The 25,143-nt window shown below is 44.2% G+C and overlaps 1 protein-coding gene across 1 annotated transcript in view; it reads left to right on the forward strand.

Annotated features, from left to right (window-relative positions):
• The first annotated feature begins 772 nt into the window (after window positions 1–772).
• Window positions 773–25,143, forward strand: part of LOC119161832 (uncharacterized) — a 92,706-nt gene continuing 68,335 nt past the window's right edge. Inside the window, exons 1-3 of the mRNA XM_075880434.1 lie at window positions 773–1,188; window positions 10,769–10,920; window positions 14,154–14,352. Of these exons, the coding sequence (XP_075736549.1) occupies window positions 1,119–1,188; window positions 10,769–10,920; window positions 14,154–14,315 (384 nt within the window). The 5' untranslated portion in view covers window positions 773–1,118 and the 3' untranslated portion in view covers window positions 14,316–14,352. The remainder of the gene's footprint in view (window positions 1,189–10,768; window positions 10,921–14,153; window positions 14,353–25,143) is intronic.

The following is a 25,143-nucleotide window of genomic DNA, read 5'->3' on the forward strand; positions in this document are numbered from 1 at the left end:
GTTCTCAGTGGCACCGCATGATGAGTGGCGCATCTCACTCGCGAGTCGGCACACGAGCGTGCCGTTGCCATGTGACGGTGGTGAGGGCACCAGGCCATGCTCCCTCGCAGGTCACACAGCGTATTGATCCCGCCGCCCTGATGCCGTGCACGGAGCAAGCTATAATACCTGCGGCTAAAAGGTAGTGCCTAATTGTTCCGAAAAGATAACCGCTGGCCGAAAGGAGATTAACGGCCGCACTTTTGTTGTCCTTATGCACGACCCCTTTTACTACGTGTCTGCAAACAATCACAAAAAATGTTAAATTTTAGTGGAACACGCTGAGTGCCGGTACTACGCTTTACAAGTTGTCGTTTTTGTTTGATTCCCGTTTTTTTTTTTTTTTTTGCTGTCACGTCGTAGTGGCTCAGAACATTGCCCTACATTTAAAATAAGAAAGGAGGGCGACAGTACCCAAAATCACGTTTTGCCATTTTATTTACTACTACTTGATTTGCTGGCCAGCTGACGATAATTGCCTTTTTTTCCTTTCAATTTTTTGTGTCCTTCCAAAGCCGGTGTACACGTTCTAGGTAACCCAAAGAGCCACGACGTATTGGTCGATGGACTCGCAGAAGTACCTCAAACTGAGAGCAAAGGTGTCTCGCTTTCACTACCGAATCTGTATTTTCCTGTCGAACACGGAATGAAAACAAAACCAGAGGGGGCGATCCGTTGCGCGATGCCTTCGCGCTCTTCCGGGTGACGTCGCGCGAGGGAGCCCCGCGATTGGGCCGCACGGTTCGCCCTCTCCCGCGCGGGGCTCGCCAGGGTGACTCAAACGCGTCACAGCTCGGGTCACGTCCAAGAACTCCACCCTGTTCTGTCAGACGTCCCTTGAGGATTCTGCCGGCAGTTCGCGTTTGTCGTTCTCGTATTTTTGTTTTCTCCCGGCGGTGGCACAGCGCCGTCGTGCGATAGCCTGTCTCGCCCACTGTTCTGTGTTGTCAGCTCACGTACGGCGTGATTGCTACAGGGCTGTAATTAAGGTGCGCCCTTTTGACGGAAGTGGAAAAGGAGAGAAAAAATATAAGCTGCTTTCCCTATGCCACTGGTCAGCTATCAGTCTTTTTCGGGACATGGGACGGTACTGTCTTCTGGTCTCCGCCTGCATTCTGCTGGCCGCTTCTACATTCGTCCGGGCGCAAAGTGAGTAGAGTATGTCTCTTCCATGCGCGTATAGTATGTAGCTTCAACTGGCTAACAATACGAACTAACGCGAGGATGTAGTTCATTGTGAAGCGATATGTTTTTCATGGACGATATAGCACAGTTCACCGCAAGACATTACCGATTGCAGTTTCAGGTTTGTGCGATTGCCCAGAGAAAAAGGCCGTCAATTTCCACCTCGATACATACAAGCATCTAGCCAAAAAATAAACCGTCGCTGAAACGCCGAACCAAATGTTACCTTTATTGCCTATCGTATGGCTACAAAAGGAAAAAAATAAATGGGGGGGGGGGGGGGGGGTATGGGCACAACTTTTGAAGAGTACTGTCTTCAAGGAGTGACTGTCTTCAAGGTGTAAACATAAAATGGTTTTGGTGGTGAGGAGGGATTGTTGAGCGTGTTTGCAAAGCGGTGCGCTTGAGGATGATTATCGGAAACGACTGACACTTCATTTCGAGTATGATTTCCCTCCTTTTTTCCGATTGGGCTAATTTTAACCCAACACGACGCTTGGCTTCAAATTGAGCCCACATTGTAGGGACAGTCAAGAAATGTACACTGCTCGGGTAGTGCATGCATCATACGTGTTAAATATGATGGACAGGTACGTCTTACCGATCGTTTTCTCTTTCCTCCAGCTGCGAAAACTTTCCCGCGTCCTGCACTTTGACACCCGCATGATAGGAGGCGACTAACAACGCAGAATAACCTAAAAGATATTATTCATATTGGTATATAAGTTCATTAGCTTGAATGACGTGGACAAGAATTTCTTACGTGAGGTATAACCGGTTCTACTGCTCCCTGGAAACACTGTTGTTTGTCCTCCTAGCTTGTTCTAAGTGAATTGTGATGAACTCAACTCCAAGAAGAGCTACCGCAAGCAGGCTAACCTTTCATCAGTTGCGTGGAGATTAGCAGACTACGATAACGGCTTGTGCGTAAAACAGCACACAGCAGTGCTGTCGTTGAATATAATATTAGGCTGCCTCGGTATAACGCCACAGTAGAGCGGTAAATATGAACTGTATCCCCGCAACGCTACAGCGAATTGCAGGTTACTTACTCAAGCGTAACACACTGCGTTGTATTTATATTCCAATCATGCAGTAGCGTCACAGATGTATGAATCTGGTTTCATGCTATCGGTGGACAACTTAGACATTCATGAGGTTCAAGAGCAAAGACGGAAAATAGTAAACCATGCTCTCTTCGTTTACTTGATGAACCGTTTCCGTACTTCTAACGCATACTGTTGTAAGCTCCTCGTCTGTGAAGCGAATGATGATGCGAGCGAGCGGGGACACGGCTAATTTAGTGAAGTTCAATAGATCGAGGAGGCATGATTGACCTACAACTCTGTTCTGCTAATACCAAGACGCCGAAGAGCACGCCGCTGTCATGAAGACGCTGAATTTACGTAACAACTAGGTCAGCTCTTTTATACTCAGCGCTATAAAATTGTGTCCAAATAATTACCCATCGCGAATTGTAGCAAATGAGCTTTCCAGCCGTGATGAGTGAGTCGTTAGCTACCCGTTTCAACAACAAAAAAAAACAGATGCAACATTTTTTTTTTCTTTTTGCGTCGGTGCTCTGTTATTCGGTCCCCCATCCCATACCCACGGAGCTATGACAACACCCTCTAAAAATTCTTCAGGTTTCTTCCTAACCTCCTCTAACCGCATGCTACGTCAAGGAGAGTGTCGAGCGGAATGACTCTAAAAGCATCTGGCTACACTTTATGGCTCCACGTCTGTTCTCGGCGATTCAGCACGCTTGCCCGGGCAAGTCAGTGCATGCGCGCCAACCTGCTGTGCAATTTGTGTTCTTCGTGACGTGCGTTCGCGCTCAATTCAGTGTTATCGTGTCCGTGTGAGCGTTCTTTTTTTCGGCGTACACGTGTTAACGCCCGACGCGATGTTTGGAGCGAATTGCAAGGATCGCAATGACTGCAAGTTCGTGCAAGATGGGCCGGTGTTGTGTTCCTGGATGCCCCGGAAACTGAGAAATTGGGTCAAAAGTGTGCCTGTATGCATTCCCAATTGATGACGCCCCGAAACAAGCGTGGTTTTGAGCTATCCCCCGCAACAACAGTGCATTCCAAGGTACAAAATTCTAACATTGCTTTATCGGGTGTGTGAATCGCTGTTCTTAGCTGCAACTACTCTAATTATTGAAAGAGAATACTTTTTTGTACATATTGAGAATAGTTCAATACAACAATTAATAAACAAGCATTTCTCGTGAATATTCACTGACCAGTGGAGTCAGTTTATAAAAGAGCAGTGCTAAGAAGGGTATCCTTCTCGCAGTATAGTTAAAATACCTTCTATTTTGCTCTTTCTGTCATAAAGCATGCCTGGTTTGGTCGCTGTGTTTTGTTTTCTGCATGTTGATGTGTGCAACCATCCTCCGATGAAGCGTCTTATTTAGCAAGTTGTTACAACAATAAAAATGGAATTCTCAGAATGTGATACAAGAAAGAAAACAAAAGTAGTAACAATGTAATTCCCTTTCGTTGCAAATGTTGAAATCTGCCTTTAAAGTTAGCTTAATTTTTCTTCTCTTGCTTCCTTCATTTTTTTATTAATTGAAGAATCGTAGGCGCAGTACTTTCCCGGTCCGTGGATAGCAAAATTCATAGCGTCGCGTAAAACAAAAACTGTTTGCTATGTTACGCGCATCACTGTGCCGTTTTTGTTTTTTAATGAATGACTTCGTGCTTATACCGTAGTTAAATAATTATGAAAGAACATGTCTTCGCAGGTTATATCTACGCGTAGTGTCTTTTATGTGTAGCGCGTTTAAAACAGCCGCTTTTTTTTTTCATGCACTCGCAGGTTTGTGAGCTTCACTTCCAAGCAAAGAATATCATGACGACGCTGTCACATCAAGATGAACGAATAGGAAGGATAATAGAAGTAGAACGGGAGAAACGCAAGCTGAAGCACAATGAGCCCCGCCGCGGTGGTCTAGTGGCTAAGGTACTCGGCTGCTGACCCGCAGGTCGCGGGATCAAATCCCGGCTGCGGCGGCTGCATTTCCGATTGAGGCGGAAATGTAGGCCCGTGTGCTCAGATTTGGGTGCACGTTAAAAAAACCCAGGTGGTCGAATTTTCCGGAGTCCTCCACTACGGCGTCTCTCATAATCATATGGTGGTTTCGGGACGTTAAACCCCACATATCTATCAATGAAGCACAATGTTTTACCTTTCGTCTTTCACAACTGTCTAAAGTACTTGTCCTCAAATCCAACACGTCGTGAATAGGCAGCGAGAAAGATCGCAAGAAGGGAGAGTGCTGCTTTGCAAGAAGCTATAAACAGGTCACTTGAGTCTAGAGAACTTGAGCAAAAAAGAAACAAGGTGTCTTCATATGCGGACTTCAAAACAAAACTGTAAGGGATCTGCGATTATAATTTTTGGACAGTACCTATCAGCAACGAGTGCGTAAGGTTTCGTGTCATCAAAAACAATCATTCTCCTTACGTTAAATGCTCATTGACTGTTCTCCCAGATCTCTTACATTCCGTTGTTTGGAACAGAGTGCAACTCCGATTGCTTCTTTCTGGTAGCGCTGTTCCTAGTGCAGTGCTTGGGATATCGCTATGACATGGTTCTGGTAACGAAGCTAGTTGTGCAGAAACTGTCATTGAGAGAATACGCCAAAGAATTTCTCTCATGCAGTGACCAACGCGGTATCGTCGCTTCTATGGCATTTTCTTTGCTGGACCACAGACTGACATTTATACATCTAAAAATGGTCACACCGCACAAACTATCTTGCGCTTGTAGTTCACAGAGCAACCAATGTTGTCTTGAACAACTTCTTCAGGCTGAAAAACTACAACATCTAAGACAATGCGCAGAAGAAGGCCGGAGCACGGAAATCAGCAACACCGAAGAAAAAGTGACGTTTTAACGGAATAAAGCTCATTTTCTGTCGTATGGTTTCTTCTTACGAGATTGAAACTACCTTCAGAATGCTTACGTTGTGCCCGAGAAAGCTTTTCACATACATGACATGGCATTTTGTACCGATCACGGACTATTCCAACACCAGTAGAAGCAAGCGTGACGCTCCTAAATATCGGAACGCAGCGCCCGCACGGGCCCACAGGGTGATGTCACGCAGTCTTCGGAAAGGCCTTGGGAATCGAGGGGGTGTTGGCTATGACCGCCAAAGTAGGCGAACTGGGAGGCATGCAATCTTTAGGTAAGCACGAACTCAACATGTCTTAACCCCCGCGGAATTAGGGAGCACGATTAGCAAATGACAAAAAAAAGCCTTTTTTTTTTTCGAGAACCATTTTTCGTAGCGTCCAGCGCCAAGCGCCATCAACCTTTGTCTGTGCAGTGATTGTAACAGGGAAGCTTTCAATGGGCATCTTCTAACCATATTTCTTGAGGTATGAAGTGTTCCAAGTAGACCGTGCCGCCTTCGAAAACGGTGCGCGTAACAGACGACGAGCAGACGACGCACGACGCGTCGGGCACATCACGTGATCAGGGAGCAAAGTCAGCGCCTAGGCGGGTCATCGGTACGGACTACAGCGCCGTCTCACACTGCCTACGTGTGAAAATGAAGTCTGTGTACACATTGTACAAGAATTAGCAACATACTAAATTTATAATCGGAGTTGCTCGAAGTTGAATGCGTAAAAATCGCCTGTAAGGGTTGTGTCCACACCTCAATGTTTTCTGGTCGTCTGTTTGTCGTATGCTCGTCTTCTGGCACAGAGCGAATTGACCAAGTCTTGCAAAAGCATGGAATGCTATGAGAAGGAATGCTATCGGTTAACTTTTTAGGATCTGACCTCGCGTAACTCTTTGATACGCTAAGGGTGTATGGGAGTACGGTGGCTTCATTGAGCGAAGTGGATTGCGTGCTCTGTAATCTAAACGTGAACTAAGCGGGCCGTTTGCTTACGTCTACCGAGACAGCACGCACGTTATCGCCAGCGACCACGCTTTTGTGGTCAGAGTTCATAGCCAGAGTTCCCCGCTCACATCACAGATTTCAAATTGTGTTTTAAATGCGAAGCATTTTTTATCGAATTGCGGCGACTTTGAGCGTATCTATCTATCTATCTATCTATCTATCTATCTATCTATCTATCTATCTATCTATCTATCTATCTATCTATCTATCTATCTATCCGCCTACGACGTTCAGCTCTCCTGGCCGTTTCGATAATGGGGTCTATACCAAAATTGATATGGCATAACATGATTGTATGGCGAGCTTAAGTGACTTATCATAACATGAAAATCTTGAAATGTGTGTCATGAATCTCATTATTTATATGTCATGGTCCTACTGTTACTACGGTAATATGGTTCACATGACATATTGCAATACTGGTATGGTAGGACATTACTGCATGGCGAACATAAGTGATAGGCCCTAACGTGACATTCATGACAGGCGTGTCATGTGTGTCATGAGTACACGCCACGCTCATGGTGTGCTCGTGACCGTTTCGCTAGATTGTCACACACCTGATTTGATATTACGCGAAATGAAAGGATGGCGAATGTGTATGACTGGTTCAAACATGATAACATGCATGTCATGTAAAACATGACTACATGCTACGCTCATAGCGAGCTCGCGGCCGTTTCGCTAGCTTCACATATACCAACTTTAGTCTTATGTTACTTGAATCGACGACGAAAGCAATCGACACGTCCAAACAGGATAATCATCTCTGGATATGTGTGTCATGTAACATCACAACGTGCTATATACGCTCACGCGCTCACGGCCTTTTCGCTAGCTTCACATATACCAAATTTGGTGTTTTATAACGTAATGAATGAAGTTATATGACTGGTGCAAATATGACAATCATGACTTGCGTGTCATGTTAGAACATGACTACACACTACGCTCATGATGCGCTCGTAGCCTTTGTTAACTTGGCATATACCATGTTTGACATGCGAAATACAAGCCGGGTGAAAACAAATGCCAAGTGAAAACATGGTAATCATAACATGGAAGTCATGAGAGACGCAATCCGGGCTTGTTGGCCCGCAAGACATGTACGACATAATTTATACACCACGCTCATAGTACGCTTGCAGCCGGTCCACTAAAGCTATATACGTCTTAGTAGGGATCAAATGACGTCGCTATAATGCGAACTTGAATTACATATTCTAATATAGAAATGACGACATGGATGTCGTGTACATACGTATCTGCGTATCAATGCTAGCGCTAGTATTGCAAACGTTAGAGGTACCGTAGTTACACGACTATAAGCACCATACTTGCATCTTATCTAGATACGTGCGTCCGTCTCATAACATTGTGCTGATTTTAAAGTGACTTATCAAGCTATCTCATTTGTGCTCCGCATATTATCAATTCCCAGAGTACGCGGGATCTGCCAATTTTTTTCATACTTTGACGTCATTACTGAGCACAATTTCCTGAAACTTGGTATCCTTCTCTCAGCGAACAATGTACCTCATACTCACAGACTGGGAGCTTCGTAGGTCCTAGAAGATGCCGTAAAAATGTATAAAGTTGCTGATTTTGGTACGCAAACTTGAAGGTGGCCCTGGCCTGTCGCAATCTTCTTGTTGTTGTTGTTGTTGTTGTTGTCTCACTTGCAAAGCTTCTTCAGGCGGCAAGCGCGGTGATTTTGGAACGCTGAAGTAGTAATTAATTATGTGAAAAAAATCATTTTTTCTCGTCGTTGGGCCTTTAAACACAAACATGAACGAGACTATGTAGGTTGAGCGTGTGCAAAATGAAATGACCTGCACTGTGTCAAAAACACAGAAAGGCGGCGATGCCACTTCTTCCAGAAGGCATGCATACGCCTCGCTAGGGCTAATGCGCGCAAAAGCGACTCCATGAAGTGGCCGCGCATCCTTGTCGTCTATTATGTGTCTTAATGGGCTCCTCACCACCCAGCAGTCAACGACGAGGAAGTGGTTTCCTCCTCTCCTTCGCACGCGCGGTTCGCCATCCTCGCCTTTTAGTTCTTAAAAGCACGTGAACAGTGTCAGCACGAAGAGATTCCACGCTTCTTGGGCTACAGGCTGTAATCGCCGCTTGCGCACTTGTAAACACACAAAATGAAGCGTGATCGGTTGATCGTGCATGATATTCGTGTGAGACAAGCTAGAATGAATGGGCGGCCTTTCGGCAAAACAGTGCAAGAGACAAATTACATTTGACATTTCGCGTGAAGGCACTAATCGAGAGCATGTACACTATAGACATCATGGCAACTACTGTCTGCGTCACACATGTGCGCAAGGTGGACAAGAAATATCACAAATATTTTTTTTTGTATTTCTAGAGCCTGGTGAATAGCCCTTCAAGTTAAAAGAGCACCATTCTCATAGCTGCTTTATTATCGATTTTTAACTAGCAGTTTTGGTATGGCAGGAAAAAAAAAACGTCGGCGTTGTTGCCGAAAGCGATGGATGCACGACGACAGCATAATTGCGCATAGCGCTTGCGCTTATTAGGCAAACTTCTAGGCAAATTCGCCATGTTAGCGTATCTCACCGTTCCTTATTTAGTGCAGGTATTGCCTTGCGCATCCTCATATATTACTTGGGACCTTTGGACACGATGGATAACAACAAATTACTGCGTGTATTACGTGCACTCTACGTGCATTCTAGCTAAGCCCCCAGTGCAGCCAGAAATTTGTTATCGGGGTGGAGGAAAGGGGGGCGACGACGCACGTGAGAAGCTTAGTCACCCTCTATGTGGGTCCATGCGTGTATTTGTATGCTTACCTATACAGGATGTTTCAAGAAATGTGTTCAAAGGTCCTAAAAATGAGGGGAAATTTGTTAGGGTAGGGTGGGGTAAAATGAGACACGAGGCAAAACGCGGCAATTTGATTTTGCCGGCCTCTGTAGCTCATACAAAAACAACTTTTCTTTGTTTCTCTTTTCCAGCAATAAGTGCTCGTCCTTTTCCACCTTTTATTGTGTAAACGTTGGTGATTGCTCACGGCGTTCGCACGGGAAAAATTACGATGCAGGTGTCTGTTTCATCGCCGTGACCAGTCAAAGAGGGGCGAAATTCTGCTCGGCCAAATGTTCGTATCCATGCATGAACCTACTCCTGCGTCTGTGCAGTAACGTAAATATATATTTAGTCATGTATGACTACAAGCTACATAAAACAAAAAATTTGGTTTGTTTGATGCCCTGGGACAATGTTTTTTTTTTTAATTCTGGCATGTGACGGGGCAAATGCGACAAAAAGGCATCCAATTGCATGAGAGTGTGTATCATTGATTTAACCATTAAAGTACAAACTTTATGTATTATATTACTTTGTTCAAAGGGTTTCAACATACAAAAGAATATTACATAAAGCTTCCTGGGAAAAAAGCGACATAAAAATCATTGAATGCCGTTCAAGACACGACTCCCTCCATTCTTGCTGCAACGAGGTTTTTTCGTGTTCCCAATGATTCTACCTAGAGACGCATAAGAAATTGCGGAATCTCCAAGTCAAGTCGTTGACAAACACTTCATTGGATTATATTTTAACGATGTTTATCATATACCCCAAATAAAAAAAGAAACAAGCGTTATAAAGTCTGAATGTAGCCCAGTTTTAAATTATTTGGCTCCCTAAGTCAAGCGGACGAAGTTAAAAGTCATAAAAATCTTGAGCAGTGATGCATCAAAACTGTAAGAAGTGGTGAAGGAGATACGTCAAAATATATCTAGCCTCCAATCGCTGAATAATCTGTTGAGGTGCAAAGGTTTAACGAAACACAATATTAGCACAAAGAAAGACTGGTGAAGCTGGATTCGCAAGGAGATTCGTAGCAACATATCCCCGGATTCTTTCTAGATGTAATGCGTGGAGTCCAATGACCGAGATTCTTAAGGCTGGTTAAAGGGCCACAGGCCAGTCTTTTTACAGCGAAAGCTGGAAAAATGAATTTTTTCACATTGTTTAGTTTAGCCCCACGCAGTGTTTTGTTTTTCCTCGCAGGTTGGAGGAAAAAGAAACATCTGGAGCATTATTTCTCTATTTTGAAAATCATGTTTTCAACGGTGGCAACATGGCAATATATGTAGCACATACTTCGTACCGAAAGAGAAGTTTATGCATTGGTTTTAACTGGAAGTAGTGAAATGAAAAGAAATATTCACAGTTTTAAAACTTTTGTCGCATTTTACCTTATCATACGCTCTGCTTGCTCGCATTCTTTATACTTTTTTGTGCTGGCTGACATCTCAATAGCTTCAGTCGTTAAATCAGTGCTTGTCCATAGCTATTTCTCATGTGCTGTCTTGATGAAGCTGAGAGTGTGGCGGCGTCCCGCCTAGTCGTGGAATAAGATGGATGAAAAAACCACAGCGCCAACTAAAGTAAAGATATATTATAATCCTATAAAGATGTTTTGGCGTCTTTTTAAGGATATCTGTTTAGTTTGGTCTGCGCTGTGTTTTCTTCGCCCACGTTGTCTTCTTGGGTATTGCCCATGGATAGAAAGCATGTTCCCGCACGCTAAATTAAACCAAACGAACTACTGTGTGTGACGTTGGGGCCCAGGAGACACGGACTTCTACTTCGGCACCAGGGTGCGCTGCCACACGTGCGACGCCGACTTCACCATCGAGAAGTTCTCGGTGGACCACCCCTGCCTGGTTGGACAGCGGGAGAGGGACGTGGCCTACTGTAGCGTCAACTCAAACTTCTGTAAGGTGGGCAGAGCCTTTGATAGCGAGATCAAGTCCATCGGTCCTCGCGCGTGCCTTCACAGGCTGCCCAAACAGCTGTCGCGGGCTTTAGCTTCCTACCTTTGTGCAACCGATGAGAAAGGGCTGCCATGCGGGCTGAGGGGTACGCACGAGTTATTCGAGCTTCGTCTGTCGTGTATATGCAAATTAAGCATGCGCACATGCATATACTTGGTCTTATTGAATTGGTATCGATAAGTTGCGTGTGTTGATATCTCCGCTCCCTTACTGTCGCACTCCCGTGTCTCTCTCGGCTAGTGTTCTAGCACGAAATTGTTTTATGCCGGAGTCCAGCACGGCTCCACTTGCGGGTTTCCGTCAAGGATAAGACGTAAAATCTATATTAACATATTGCGTGACAGTTCTGTTTTGTGCGGCTTTAAAGGGCCACTCAACAGGCCCCGTAACAAATTTGAGTTGGACCGAGGAACTTGTTGTGTACTCGATGAAGAACATTATGCCATTTCTTTCAATCTGTTTATTACGAGCGGAGAAAATTGAAGGATGTGAGCTCTAAACCCTTGCCGCTCACCCCGCGTAGCTTTCGCAAGCCAAATCTCTTCCCTAGTCTCTTCAGCATCCCGTCAAGAGGTCACGTGCCCATGACGTGCCCGAATAATTCCGAAATCCGAGTAAGCGAGCGGCGTTGTTTTGCTGACCAGCATTATTTTGTGGTCTGCTGCTTGTTTCTCCAGGATGGTTTGGAGACGCTGGCTTTGACGTGGTAGAATATATGAGCATAATGAGTGATAGAATGCGCAGAACCATTCATTTTTTTACCAGGACAAGCGTCTGCTTGATGCGCTGACCGCCAGGACACGACCGCATGCGAAACGCAGGATCATTAGCCCCGCAACTCGTTGTAATTCATGGGAGAAAATGTAAAAGACGTGCACATTCCCTCATTGCGTCTCGTTATTTACCTCAAGTTTTATTCACTTATTCGAGCAAAAGTTGAATAAACTACACACGTGGTTGTTTCGTAATTTTAGCCATGTCACGTTCTACTGTTACACAGTCAGAGCACAGTCGTCTGCGCAGTGGAACAACATCACAGTACTGCCGTGCACATAAGGCAATTCTTACGTGTGCTTTATGCCCTCATTTTCTGGGCGCGTACACGCCCGCGAAAGGAATGGAAAGCAGCGTTCATTTCAAAATTTGACCCATTTATGCGGCGCGTAGCGTTGCATACTTTGGCAGACGCGATCGTGAACATCCCATGTACGCATTGCGCTTGTCAGGTCAAAATTGAGAAACCTGGTGAGTGGCCCTCTAAATTCTTTCTGTTTGAAATGTGCGCTTAAGTGTCGGGCTGCGACAGTAAGTCCGCGCTAGGCCTTTGTATGCTGTTTCCGTGTGCGCTTTCTGTTTGAGGTGCGCGTTGCAAGTTTCGAACTGGTTGTCCTTCTTCGCGTGACATCGCAATTTGTTGCTGTAGCATTCATTCTTTCGCCCTTGTGGTGAAACAATGCACAATATGCGCTAAGCTACCTGTGTAAAGACACGTTTCACTTTTGTGTCATAGCGATTCCTAAAAAGGGGGATCAGCACCATTTTTTCCACTATCCTAGCAGTCACGACTTCTCAAAGTCAAGGATTCTGTTCTTTCTCGTCGAAAAGAAAGATGGAGAAATAAGTGAAATGTGTCAACTCCCACAAACATGCTTTATACCTTCAGACACAAGAACACAGTGTGTGTGTGTGTGTGTGTGTGTGTGTGTGTGTGTGTGTGTGTGTGTGTGTGTGTGTGTGTGTGTGTGTGTGTGTGTGTGTGTGTGTGTGTGTGTGTTGTACAAGTGAATTTGATTCATAAGCCTACTCAATTGAGATCGAAATACAAGCATCAGGAAATACGTATTATGAAAAATAGCCTCCATTAGTTTGCCGCGTCTCTACATTTATAACTGCGTACCGGATACCAACATACAGGAGCTCCCTTGCCACTACACATTGCTCTGTTTCAGGCAAAACATGCTTTACAGGGACGGTCCCAGGAGAAGCATTGGCGGTAAGCGAGTTGCCTCAGTGGACAAATGAATTAGATGTTTATTGTTTAATGAGCCTGTGTGTTGTCTTCACATTTGGTAGGTGGCCATCACACTCCAGATAAGTATCCACTTTTGTGGCGTTCACGTAATCGCGAGCGCTAGAATAAGTTGAAGAAGCACCCTGCCTATAGTGGTCATATTTTCACCCGCAACTAAGTCAGCTCATCATACAAAAGAAAGGAGGAGTTTTCAGCAGCGGGATAAGCGTACGCCAATCAAACTACGCCTAAGGAGTGCCTTTAACGTTGCTTTTGTTTTGGTTAGAATTTTCCAACATTCACTGAAATACAGTGCAATCGCTCTGTTATGGCTTGCATGGCATTGCGAAAACGCAGACGATAGAGGGTTGCTGCAGTAGAGCTGATTTCGAAATGGGCAAAACAGAAGACTACGCAGGTCACCTTTTGCACCTAAGAAAAACAAAACTTCTTACTCGTCAGTATGATTTAGTAGAGTGGAAAGTTGGGCTAGCTGGAATGCTTGCATGATTGACGAAGCGCTAGTGAAGAAGACGCACTCTGTGTTCTTTCGTGTTCTCTGTATAGCACTGCGTCAATCATCCCATGCTTTGAGTGTGTGCAGATACAGTCTTTCTATTCCCAACAGGCTATGACAACTTATGACAGTTTTGTGAACAACAGAGCACTTCCACCCCATTCCAGTAAAAGACTTTGAAAGACTACCCTTTCTACTGTACCACATGAAATGAAGAAACGCTAAAAAAGAATATTCAAACACTTATTTTTTCATTTCATAACGTACAGTTATGTTTTTTTTTTGTCTTTCAGAACGTCGACAATGGGCGGCAAGCGAAAAGCGCTTGTCAATTGTCAATACTTTGTATTTCTTTCCTGGAGAGGATCGTAGCACTAGCTTTCTTTTTGTTACCTTTAGGTGTTCGCACTCGGAATATTTCGTTTACAATTTTTTTTAGGTATAATCTTCAATTTAGCTTTATGTCTCAACTCCTTTTTTTTTCTGTCTCTCTTTGTGCCGTTTCATCTTCTTCGAGAAGACTAGACTGGGTACAAGCTCAGACGTTGCGTTTTCCCTTTTGGGAAAATGCAATTTGTTCCCATTTTTTTCACTCGCCGCAGTCTTCTCGCAATGCATATTGTTGTTGTTTGTCTCCACCAATGGGCGCAGGTGGAGGTGACGCGCCTCAACGGCGTGCTGGTGACGTACTCGCGGCGGTGTGCCGACAAATGCTCCCCGAATTGCTACGAGAAGGGCTTCGGCATGCTCAGGGAGCAGTGCACCTATTGCTGCCGCCGCAACCCCGCCTGCGGGGAGAAGCGCAAGCCCTGACGCCCACCGCACGGTGCACGCACGGCCGCCACCACAGGTATACGTACAGGCAGAGAACGCATACTGGCCATTCCTTTCACAGCGAATGCTGCGCGCCATCTATCGGAGAAGCCACCAAGTGATTACGTACGATTTTAAAAGAGCATTTTCAACGTCCAACGGGCATTTTCAAAGCTGAGAATCATCAGTCGAAAGGAGCACACCTCCATGAGTGCCAGCAACTTCGCAAAGTATGCTTGCGCCTATTACAACATCCTTTGACACTTTGTTTCTTACAGTCAATGCAGTTGTGCAAGTAAAAATTTTGTTGTGTGTATTTAATAACAATACGTAAGAAGTGTGAATAAACCAAAAACCTGGCAAATTTATCTTTAGTGCTAGAAGAAAACAAGTGTCCGCATAAGAGTACGCTGGGAAGGCTGTTACGCTAGGTCCATCATACTTCTTCATTGTATACTTGGGAATTTCACCAGCCGGCAACTATTTTTCAGCGCATATTAGTTGTAATGATCGTTGACATCATCGTTCATTCTCGTTCATTATCGCCATCACCAACGCCTTATTCCTCACGTTCAACGTTTTCATCGTCATCATCATCCTTGCCGTTCAAGGCCCATTTCCTTTCCCACAGCTCTACTTGATTCACTGTGATACTGATCATATTTATCATGGTTTATCATCACTACTAAAGCGTTCATGGTTACGAACAAACTGAATGCTTCCATGATCATCAGCAGCAATGTTGAAATGGTTCGTGGATAGCTCTGCTTCAACGAACAAATTATTTCTGCTTTCCAAATCAGATCATTCGCTTTCGCTAGACAACTCAAAAACTATGGCAGATGTATCTTTATAACTAAATATCTCTCCAGAATAAAGCATATCGATTGGCAAGATAACTTTAAAAGTAGTATTTACCTATACTACAAATAATGTTCTGTAAAGCCGCTTGGTGATGAAACAACTTCTTGTACCACGCAACGTTCTACCAGCCTCTTAGATGAACTCGGCATGCCTGGCTTCCACAAACACGGACGCTGCAGCGCCAATTTAGCTTAAAAAACTTTGGTCATTCGCAATGAAACAAAACTCAAACAAAAACAAGAGAAACCTTTCCTTTCCTCAAATAAATCTGACTAATTGAGAAACGCTGTGGAGTTTAGAGTGAACCTATAAAAAACATCTATAGACATACACATCTACAAGTGACGTGAACAGAGCGCCATTTGTGTGCGCACACGTACAAACTGTTTTTTTTTTAAAAAAAGAGGACATGTATATATGTTTGTATGGAGCTCCACAAAAATAGCAACATTTTGAATCGATTTTCAGGTAATGCGTTGGGCAGCCTCATCGCACTACGCAGACATGTTCTTTCCACGTATTTGGGCGCTAGGATATAAAGCGTTACTGTTGTAATACGAAGAAACGCGGGTGTTTTGCATTCAAATATTTGTGCTTGTTTTGCATTTCGTGCTTTTGTGGTTTTTTATGTATTGAAGGTTCCAACCTTTCAGACGTTTAAACACACCTGGTGAGCATGGCCTACACTTTATCACATTAGCTGTGGCTGCCCAAAGCACTCACTACACCTGACACACACTCGCGCATGTGAATTGGTGACATCACGTGTGTCCAGTATTTACGATGTTTTATTGGTCATAATTCCTATGTTGCGCTGAGTTCTGTATTCCGTTTCGCCTTCGTTATTACTGGTTCGTTATCCGTGAAATGTTGAACCAATGGTTTTTCGACGGGATCTAGCCTTACCGTGTGACAAACAATGATGATCATTACAATAGGTTTTCATACAGATGAAGATGACGAAGTACATAGTGAGAGCTCACGCTATTTTCTTCATTTGTGAAATTGAAGTTTGCAAAAACGAGGTATATGCAGGTTTTCCTAATGGTTTCTGGTTGTTGTGTTCGTTTCGTATTTTGGTCATTTCGGTAAACGCGTTATCAAAGCACGGGTGATCTCGCATTTTGCAGCTGCGCCCGAAGCTCTGAAGCTTCGGAGTAAACAGCTAGTTGGCATTGCTGCTGTGCCACTGCTTTCCAAAATCTCGCCTCCGGGCTAGCCTGTCGTCTGCGTCAATGTTGCCTTTCACGGTCCAGAGTGCATTCACGAGCGTTCTCATCCGTTGCAGGAAGAGAGCGTGATTTGGAACGCGCTAATTTTTCTCGTCACCAAATTACAACTGGTAAAAAACAAGACGAATGCTTATTTTTAAGTCACCAAAACTCTTCGGGAAAATCAATCTCATATCCGAAGAAGGTGTAATGAACCCTTTTAATGGTTACATCCTTTACTACTGTCGTGAGCAGCTAGAACGCACCGGAAATATCACGTGGTAACGTTGGGACCACGTGACGCTGGGACCGTGCTATATATTCTACACAAGCAGCAAAAGCGTTCTTGGTAGTCATGTGTTTATACTCGTATACTCAGTGTTCCAGTAGTGTTATAGCGTCTATAAGGTGAACCCCTGGGACCAAGCAGCCGGTGGCGCTCGGAAAAAGCAGCGTCTGTCTCGCTTTTCAGAGCGAGAACGCTGGCGGTTAAGGGTTGTGATTTTCGCGTCATCTGTACATGGTCGTCCATAATCTGCCGAGAGAACCAAAACACAAATATGGTAAATACAAGCTCAGTGGTAGAAGACGGACTGATACGTGTCACTAGTTATGCGACCACTTCCTTACTTATAGTGCAACAAACCTGGACATTGAGGTTCGTACATATCTTATTCTTAAATTTATTTCAAGAAACGAGCGACGCAGCAAGTCCTTTTGCATACCGAGATGCATCGTGTAATTTTCATTGCTTCTCCTTTAACTGCCAGCGCCACGCTTTCGGTGGCGTCTTCGGAAGAAAACACCAAAAGGAAATTGTGGGTGCCGTGTGTTAAAAGTTTTTCCGCTTCGTAAAATACCAGTTGCGTAAAAACGTTTTTGTGCACCCGTGTGACAAAGGTATCCCGGATGTGTAGCGGGTACCTCGCTTATTGGCAGGATGAAAAATGGCATAGCGGGTGCTTCACTATTTTGTGAAAGTTGCACTCGACATGTAGGGGGTACCTTACATGCGCTGCGCCAGGACCGACACATGGACAGACAAGCCTAAACTCTACGGTGCTTTGCCGCTAAAATTTTGATTTATGGCGCGGTTGATACCATGAAAGTGTGCTTGCAATAGTTGCTCCAACAAAATGGGCTCTATAAAAAAAGTTCTTGCAGCTTTCGCAGTGACTGTGCAGCGCAATCCGCACAGGCCTGTCAGTTTCTTCAGTTATAAAAAATGAACATAAGTTTCATTTAGAACAAAGTGTTGAGGACTCATCTCCGCCATCTTATCTCTACATAGATTGTTTTCCTAAGATACTTTAGACAATAACTGAAAAACGTGCGAATTTTGAAGATACCTTTATTGTAGATTTTTGTACTCGGGCCTACAAGGGCTTCTATTAACGAGACGAAATTAACAGGAATTTTTTTTCTTCTGGTTTCCCCACCAATCACCAAGTTGTAACCGGAGCTTCACTTCACTCCACGGCTTCTTCGCCTTTTTACTTTCTCTTGAGGCGCTTCGTGCCCTTGCCGTGCCTCGTGCGTCTCCCGTGTGCTGTTGAAGATGCGCCGCTCGAAGCCCTCTCTGACTTTGCGCGCCTTCCTCCGCGGCCCGAGGCCCCATGACTGTGGAAGCGGCGTCGCTTTTCGCCTCGCTTCGAGCGCTTGCTCGTTGAGGATGCAGAGCTATACCTGGCACGATGGCGGCTCTCTCGGGGTCTCTTCTTCCTGTCGCGGCTTTCTTCGGACCGCGTGGCCGAACTTGTGCGGCTACGGTGTTTACGCGTGCGTCCGGCTCGGTGACTGCGGGACGAGCTCCGTGATCGACCTCGGCTCACCTTCCTGCTGACTCGGCGACGGTTCAGAGCCACGCTAGTCGCATCGCCGGTGCTGCTAGGAGGGGAGCTCCTCGAGCGCTCCTTGCGGCTGGCTCTCGGGCCGTTCTTCGCAACAGCCCTGCTGGTTGACGGCTTTTGGTCATCGGGCTCCGGTGCATCTGCTTTTTTTCGCGACTTCCGAGCCACCGTAGTCGCAAGAGGCGTCGGTGCTAGCGGCTCCACCATCACGGCCTTCGGTGGTCGACCTCGTGGCCGCTTGGCAGCTGGAGCCTCGTTTGCAGGCCCGGCGCCATTGTCGGTTGAAGCAGCGGCAGCCTTGCGCTTAGCTTGCCGAGTGGCCTTCGGAGGATTCTCGTCGGCCTCCGCCTGCTTCTTCGGCATGGCGGCGTCGCTCCAAGTTCCGTCCTACCACCAGCCGTCGACCACGTGCAGCCCGCTGTCGCCTTCAGCGTTGCCGCTCACCGGTGAGAGGGGCCCCCAGAAGACGGCTTCGGCGAGATCCCAGGCAGCCAGCCGGGCTCAGCAAGTGCCACCGACTGAGGCCGCGTTCTGCTCTCGTGCACCGCGTGGGGCCATTTCATCTTCGTCGTCTCGTTGATATCTACAGCCAGGACAGTTTAATCGACGGCCCAATGAGCAATATGAATAATCGCATTGCAACGCATACTTATAAATGTTCCTGTGATTTCAATAACGGAAGGCATTTAGTATACATGGTGCTAAACTTCGAATTGAAATGCCTGAAACGGAGTGAATTTTATCCGGGCCTTTGGTCGATCTTGAAAACAATAATGTTAACATAACAGTCACAATACTATTTTCAAAAACGAGCCCTACCAACTTAGTATACTAAGACCAAGCATCACTCTGAACAATGTTCCGAAAAAAAAAGAAAGTAAATCGACATTTGCTTGAGTCTGTTTCTTTAAACGTGCTCTCACCTTCTATCCTTTCAATTTCTTTCCCTTTTTTGTATTTCTCTCTTTCGCTGTCTTTCTAGCTCTTTCCGGATACTCGTCTTCTCGTGCATCAGAGTTGTTACAACGACCACCGGACAAATAGGTGCACGTGTTCTGGGAGCGAAGCAGGAGTTCGAGAAATGGAAGACAATAAAGAGGACGACGAGAATGCTCGCCAGTGCATGTTCATGATAAGGTCAGGATACGCGGCTCAACAAAATGCATAATAATAATAATAATAGTAATAATAATAATAATAATAATAATAATAATAATAATAATAATGTTAATATAATATCATCTGGGGTGTTACGTTTGAAAAACCCGGTATGATTTTGAAAAACGCCGTATATTTTTAGAGTCGTCTCCATCCTAAAGGAGAACGGGAACGGGGCGAGTTGCCCTCTCCCCGTGCCTTGTTAGCATAGAGGAGAGAATAAGAACCATATACGCGCTGGCGCTATAAAGAAATAAGTTGTAGCCTTGAAGAAGGCAGGTCCGCTTGTCGAATCGTCGGCTGCAGCACGCAACCCCTGTGAATTTGTTCTTTACATTAAAAACTTTGCAAGATCAGGTATTGGTAGATCGTTTTTTAACTGCACATGAATATCTTGTATAGTGCGAGCAATGTCGTTAACGCAGGTAAGGCAGTTTTGTATGTGTTACAGAAAAAAACTTTACTAAATACGCTACCGGTTATACGCTAACGAAAAAGGAAGGTGCTACCGCAGTGCGTTACCCAGAAGTTAACGCGTTACCGTCACCGTGGCCTAAAAAAAAAAAAGTAATTGACGTTACTCGCGCTGTTGCTCCATCGTCAAAAATTCTTTCATCTTCGCCTCGAGAACCTACATGGCTACTTTATAAAACATATATTTATATTTCACATCAAAGTTGTCATCTAAATCAAGATTCAACCCCAAACACCAATTAAACAATTATAATTGGACAAATCTGGCGAATGTTTTTTTTTTGTACTCTAGTCACCTAAGTATTCTGTATCTTTGCATGTCATGACTTCTAATTCTGTGGAACATTTTATGAGGTCTCATTAGGCATCAAGTAATCCATTTCAGCATTTACGCTTCTTGAAATAGAAACAAACACCACAAAACAAACATGCAGTATTTATGACAGCTTGTTTATACTGATACAAATCACTACGCAAAATGTGCAGCAATAGAGATGCCTTTAAATGGCATAAATCTGGGGGAAAGTATTACCACTCATTATTTTTTTTACATTGACCTGTATAATCATCCTAAATATGGTGACTGCGTACCTGAAAGGATTCGTCAGCCTCGTTTGCTCAGTTCAATAACCGTAAACGCTGACGCAGTTGTAAATATAAGAAGTAAAACTAATTTCCAATACGAAGTTAATAAACATGCACTAGAGTAAAGCAGGAATGATTTCGTAATGTAACTACAATACGATCGATATATGAGACATCTTCGTTAGCTTTACTCGGGCAGTTTGACTCGCCTATTAGAGAATACGTCCACACGTAGGCTAAATATGAGTTCGACGAGTGCACTATACGGTGCTACTGTATTAACTTCGGGCTAAAGCCGGTGAAAGCGCGGAGAGGTTTACTTCAGCCAACTCCACTCTTGGTGATGCTATGCGGTACAAACGGGAACCAGAACAGCCGCGCGTCTCTTTTGCGATTATTCTCTGTATACGTGTTTGCGAAGAAGTCATTCTCTGTTATGCTGGGGCTCACAATGAGCCTTGGCGGCCGCAAGCGGCCCGGAACTGCACAGCTCCTTTTCGACGGCCTCAAGAACCGCCTTACACTTCGCTTCATCGGCAATCAACAACTTGATTCTCGACTGCAACGTTGCTGTAACTCAAGCAAATGCACTTTAAAAACCTTTGGCTATTTGCTTCCCATGGTAGTTTCTACCGCGAAAAAAAAAGGATCCCATACGCTGTTGCTTTGTCAACGCTTCACGGGCCAAGAGCAGTACGCTGCAGCGACAGGATAGTATCTGGGCCAGCTCTCACAAAGGCGCTCCCACAAGACGATTCAATTTCATGTGAGATTTCGAGATAGGTCGAATGAGAAATAATGATTAACGTGACACCTCAGGTTACTGAAAACTACGACGAAAGCACGCAAACCGTTAGAGATCCGAAACAGTAACCAGTACTTAAGTTAATTACGAAAACGTCAAGCCGTTACCTGTAGTACTGTTGTAATGTTTCGTAAGAGAAGTGTAGAAATCCGTCAAGTGTCACACCACCTGAATTGCGCATCGTGTGGGTGGCTGCAGTAAAGAGACATTCACTACCAATCTTTCAAAAAGAAGTATTAGAAATGCTCACAAAAGGCATCAACGAAGTACGCAAAGAGAGAGAAAGAGAAAGGAAAGGGATAAATGCAGAGAGGTCTATCAGATTTGTAGTATCGAGTTTGCTACCGTACTCTAAGGGAACGGGGTGCGCGTGTTGCGTAACGGACGTGCATCGTCATCAATTCGTAAATGGAAGAATAAAGTCCTAGTGGGCACTTTTGAACTGTACGTACGGTAGAGCATTCTCTTGCCCCGCTAGCTAAGGTACTCGTCTGCTGACCCGCAGGTCACTGCATTGTATCTCGGCGGCGGCGGCTGCATTTTCGGTGGAGGCGAAAATGCTGTACACCCATGTGCTAGGGTTTGGGTGCTCAATAAAGAGTCTCAGGTGGTCGAAATTTCCGGAGCCCTTCTCTGCGGCGTCTCTCATAATCATAATGTATATTTGGGACGTAACCCCACGTATCAATAAATTGGTATAGCATTGTACGAGAGCGTGAGACAGCCGCTTACGATAAGACGTTCGATTCCTTGTGACACGGATGAACTGTCTAACGAGAAGTGAAGCTAGCCAAGGGATTGAGAAGACGACAACGGGTGTTGTTAACTCAACTGAGTCTTCAAGGCGAAGCTCAAGCGTTCTGTAATGTTTCAAAGTGCAACTCTAAGACGCCCGTTCGTGCATCGAGTGGTGTGACCGCTATCGGCGAGACCGACAGAGCGAACGAGTTCTAAAGCGAAAGAGACAGCCCCGTGAAGCTTTACATTATGATAGTAAGCGAGCCGTTGTCTAAACGCCTGCGAAGCCTCCTTCCTTCCTTCCTTCATTCCTTCCTTCCTTCCTTCCTTCATTCCTTCCTTCCTTCCTTCCTTCCTTCCTTCCTTCCTTCCTTCCTTCCTTCCTTCCTTCCTTCCTTCTTTCCTTCCTTCTTTTTTTCTTTAAGATTATCAATGAACGTTGCAGTGATATTGTTATTTAGCTGCACCTTCAGAGAGTTATAGTCGCAGGGATTTCCGCTCTGCTATGTCTGATTAGATAAGCGAACCAAAAAGATCCATGCTCACTTAGTTCATTTTTATGTCTGCATATATTCTTCCTTCAAAATCCGCCATTAATTTCGATATAGTCCAACCTTTCGCACGGTAAGCGTTTTCAATGATGCGATGTTCTAGCTTTCACTTAATTTGGCAGCTTTGTTCAGCTTCAAAGGCGTAACCTCAAACATCCTGCCACCCGAATCTTGGTCCATCTCCTTTGTGGTTGAGTGCCATGAGAGAGAGAGGAGACCATCCTCTTTATAATCATCATGCACATGCAAGAGTTTGATGTGGAAAAACAAAAATTAACATCAGAGTCACGCCACCATTTTAGAAAAAAAGTTTTTTTCACTTTATACCATTATAGCAGGCGTCACAAAGAACAATGTTTCGAAAGAAAAAAAATCAATGCTTACTTCTCTCTGTACATGTTTTTTCATCAAGCTTCTATGATTTTCTCTCTTTCTTTCCTTTCCTTTCTCGGTTTCGTAGTCTATCTGTTTTTTTTTTTTGGTATCATATATCTAAGTACTCGTTCTCTATAGCTCATCAGTTATTGCAACCCCTGCCGGACAAATAGACGCGCATGTTCAGAAAGCGAAGCAGAAGACCAAGAACAAGAAGACAATATTGAAGAAAACCAAGCGAGTGCTTGCCCATCGATTATTTTTTTTATTTTTCATGTCACGCGATGCGGCATCACGAGAATCTTAGTAACAATATTATCTGGGCGTTTAAGCACCAACTACGCGATACTATTTTAATGAAGAGCTTATTCCGCACGAGCTGCGGCGTCGACGTCGTGCCAGCTCCGTGTGAGGATCGAACCCAGGCGCGGCAAAGTGGGTGTTCTACCTCATAGCCACGCATGTGCTTCGAAATGCGGCGAATATAACCTTCATGCTTTACAAACGAATGGGTCTTCTATACAGGATTCACAATACAGTACATAATATCGCAGTTATATTGCATGGCACAAGCATACAATGTCATTGAGTGTCATAACTTGTGATTATCGTCGGTGGTTTCAAGCCGGCCACCCATTGCAAAACACGCAAACGTTACTTCGGTTTTACCCTTGAGACCACTTAGTGGGTGCAAGGCAAGTTCAAAAACACGCCACACGCATAATTGCTCGTTGTTTAAAGTACGCTACTCATTACAAAGGATGCAGTCGTATGCGACGATTTCACTCACGTAACCCACTTTCAAGTTCATTGATTACAATGAAGTAGTCCACATCAAAAAATTTTCCAGTAACATGATACAATGAAAAGTTTGCACTAAGTGGTTCAAGTACGCACTGAACGACAGGAAATAACTTTCGCGTTCAACTTTTAAATGTGAAGCGTAATGATCCCCCAGTTTAGGAGAAACGTTAGGTGTATATATATATAAATATATATATATATATATATATATATATATATATATATATATGTATATATATATATATATATATATATATATATATATATATATATATATATACATATATATATATATGTATATATATAAGGGAAAGAAGTGTATACCTAAGGACTCGTTTTTCCGTGTTTTGACACAAGATGATTGAGATTTCACAGACAATAATGTCAAGGAATGTATAGGGGAAGCTATGAGAACTATTGTAATGTAAATAAGAAGAAACATGCGTGAAAAAATAACTTGCCTTGAGTAGAAATTTTAACTACGACCTTCGAATAACGCGTTCACATCTCTTATTGCATTATAGCAATATTTCAATGATGCATTATTGCCTGTTAAATCTCATATATATATATATATATACATATATATAGACATATATATATATATATATATATATATATATATATATATATATATATATATATATATATATATATATATATATATATATATATATATATATATATATATATATAGACATATATTCATTTAATTATGTATATATATCTACAGCGAGCTGTGATAAAATGGTTTAATGGTTTTATTTACAGGAGGTGAACGATGGTCATTTGCGGCAGCGCACTGCGATCGTGCCAAGATTCCTCGTCTTCCTCTCCTTCTCTTCGCTACCTTTTACTAGTCCATTACATTCCCCCGCAAGCAGACGAAGCCCGTAGGGCGAGTTATGATGCACAAGGAAGGTAGAAAGGTTTCAGGCGAGCAACGTGAGTGAGCTGCGTTCTGTTCGATCGTCGATCATTAGACAAAAGACGAGCTAATACGTGAGTGAGCTGGCTGAGACGCCCCAAAACTACAAATGGGCCTGAATATTGTGTCAGAAGTTTTTGACACAATCCACGCTTGTGTTGCGGGGTCCCAACTAACGCCAAGTCCCCTTTTTCGAATAAAACCGGTTTGTGACGGTCGTCGTATCGTTTAACGACGTTGAGAGGCCAGAATCCGACGACGAGCGATTCGACAGGCTTCTCAAGCGAGGCACAGGCTGTTTTATACAGAATCATCATTGTGTAGAATGAAGGGTAAGAAAGTGTCTAGAGGGCTTAGTGGCAACCAGGCGTACAACAGATAAAATGGGCATAAGTTCGTTGTCTCATGTTCCGCCGTGTTGTACGCCTACGTGATAAAAGGCAGCACTTCATCCCAGTTCTTCTGATTGAAAGAAAAGTACATGT

The sequence above is a fragment of the Rhipicephalus microplus genome, chromosome X (genome assembly GCF_043290135.1).
Source record: "Rhipicephalus microplus isolate Deutch F79 chromosome X, USDA_Rmic, whole genome shotgun sequence".
NCBI classification, from domain to species: Eukaryota; Metazoa; Arthropoda; class Arachnida; order Ixodida; family Ixodidae; genus Rhipicephalus; species Rhipicephalus microplus.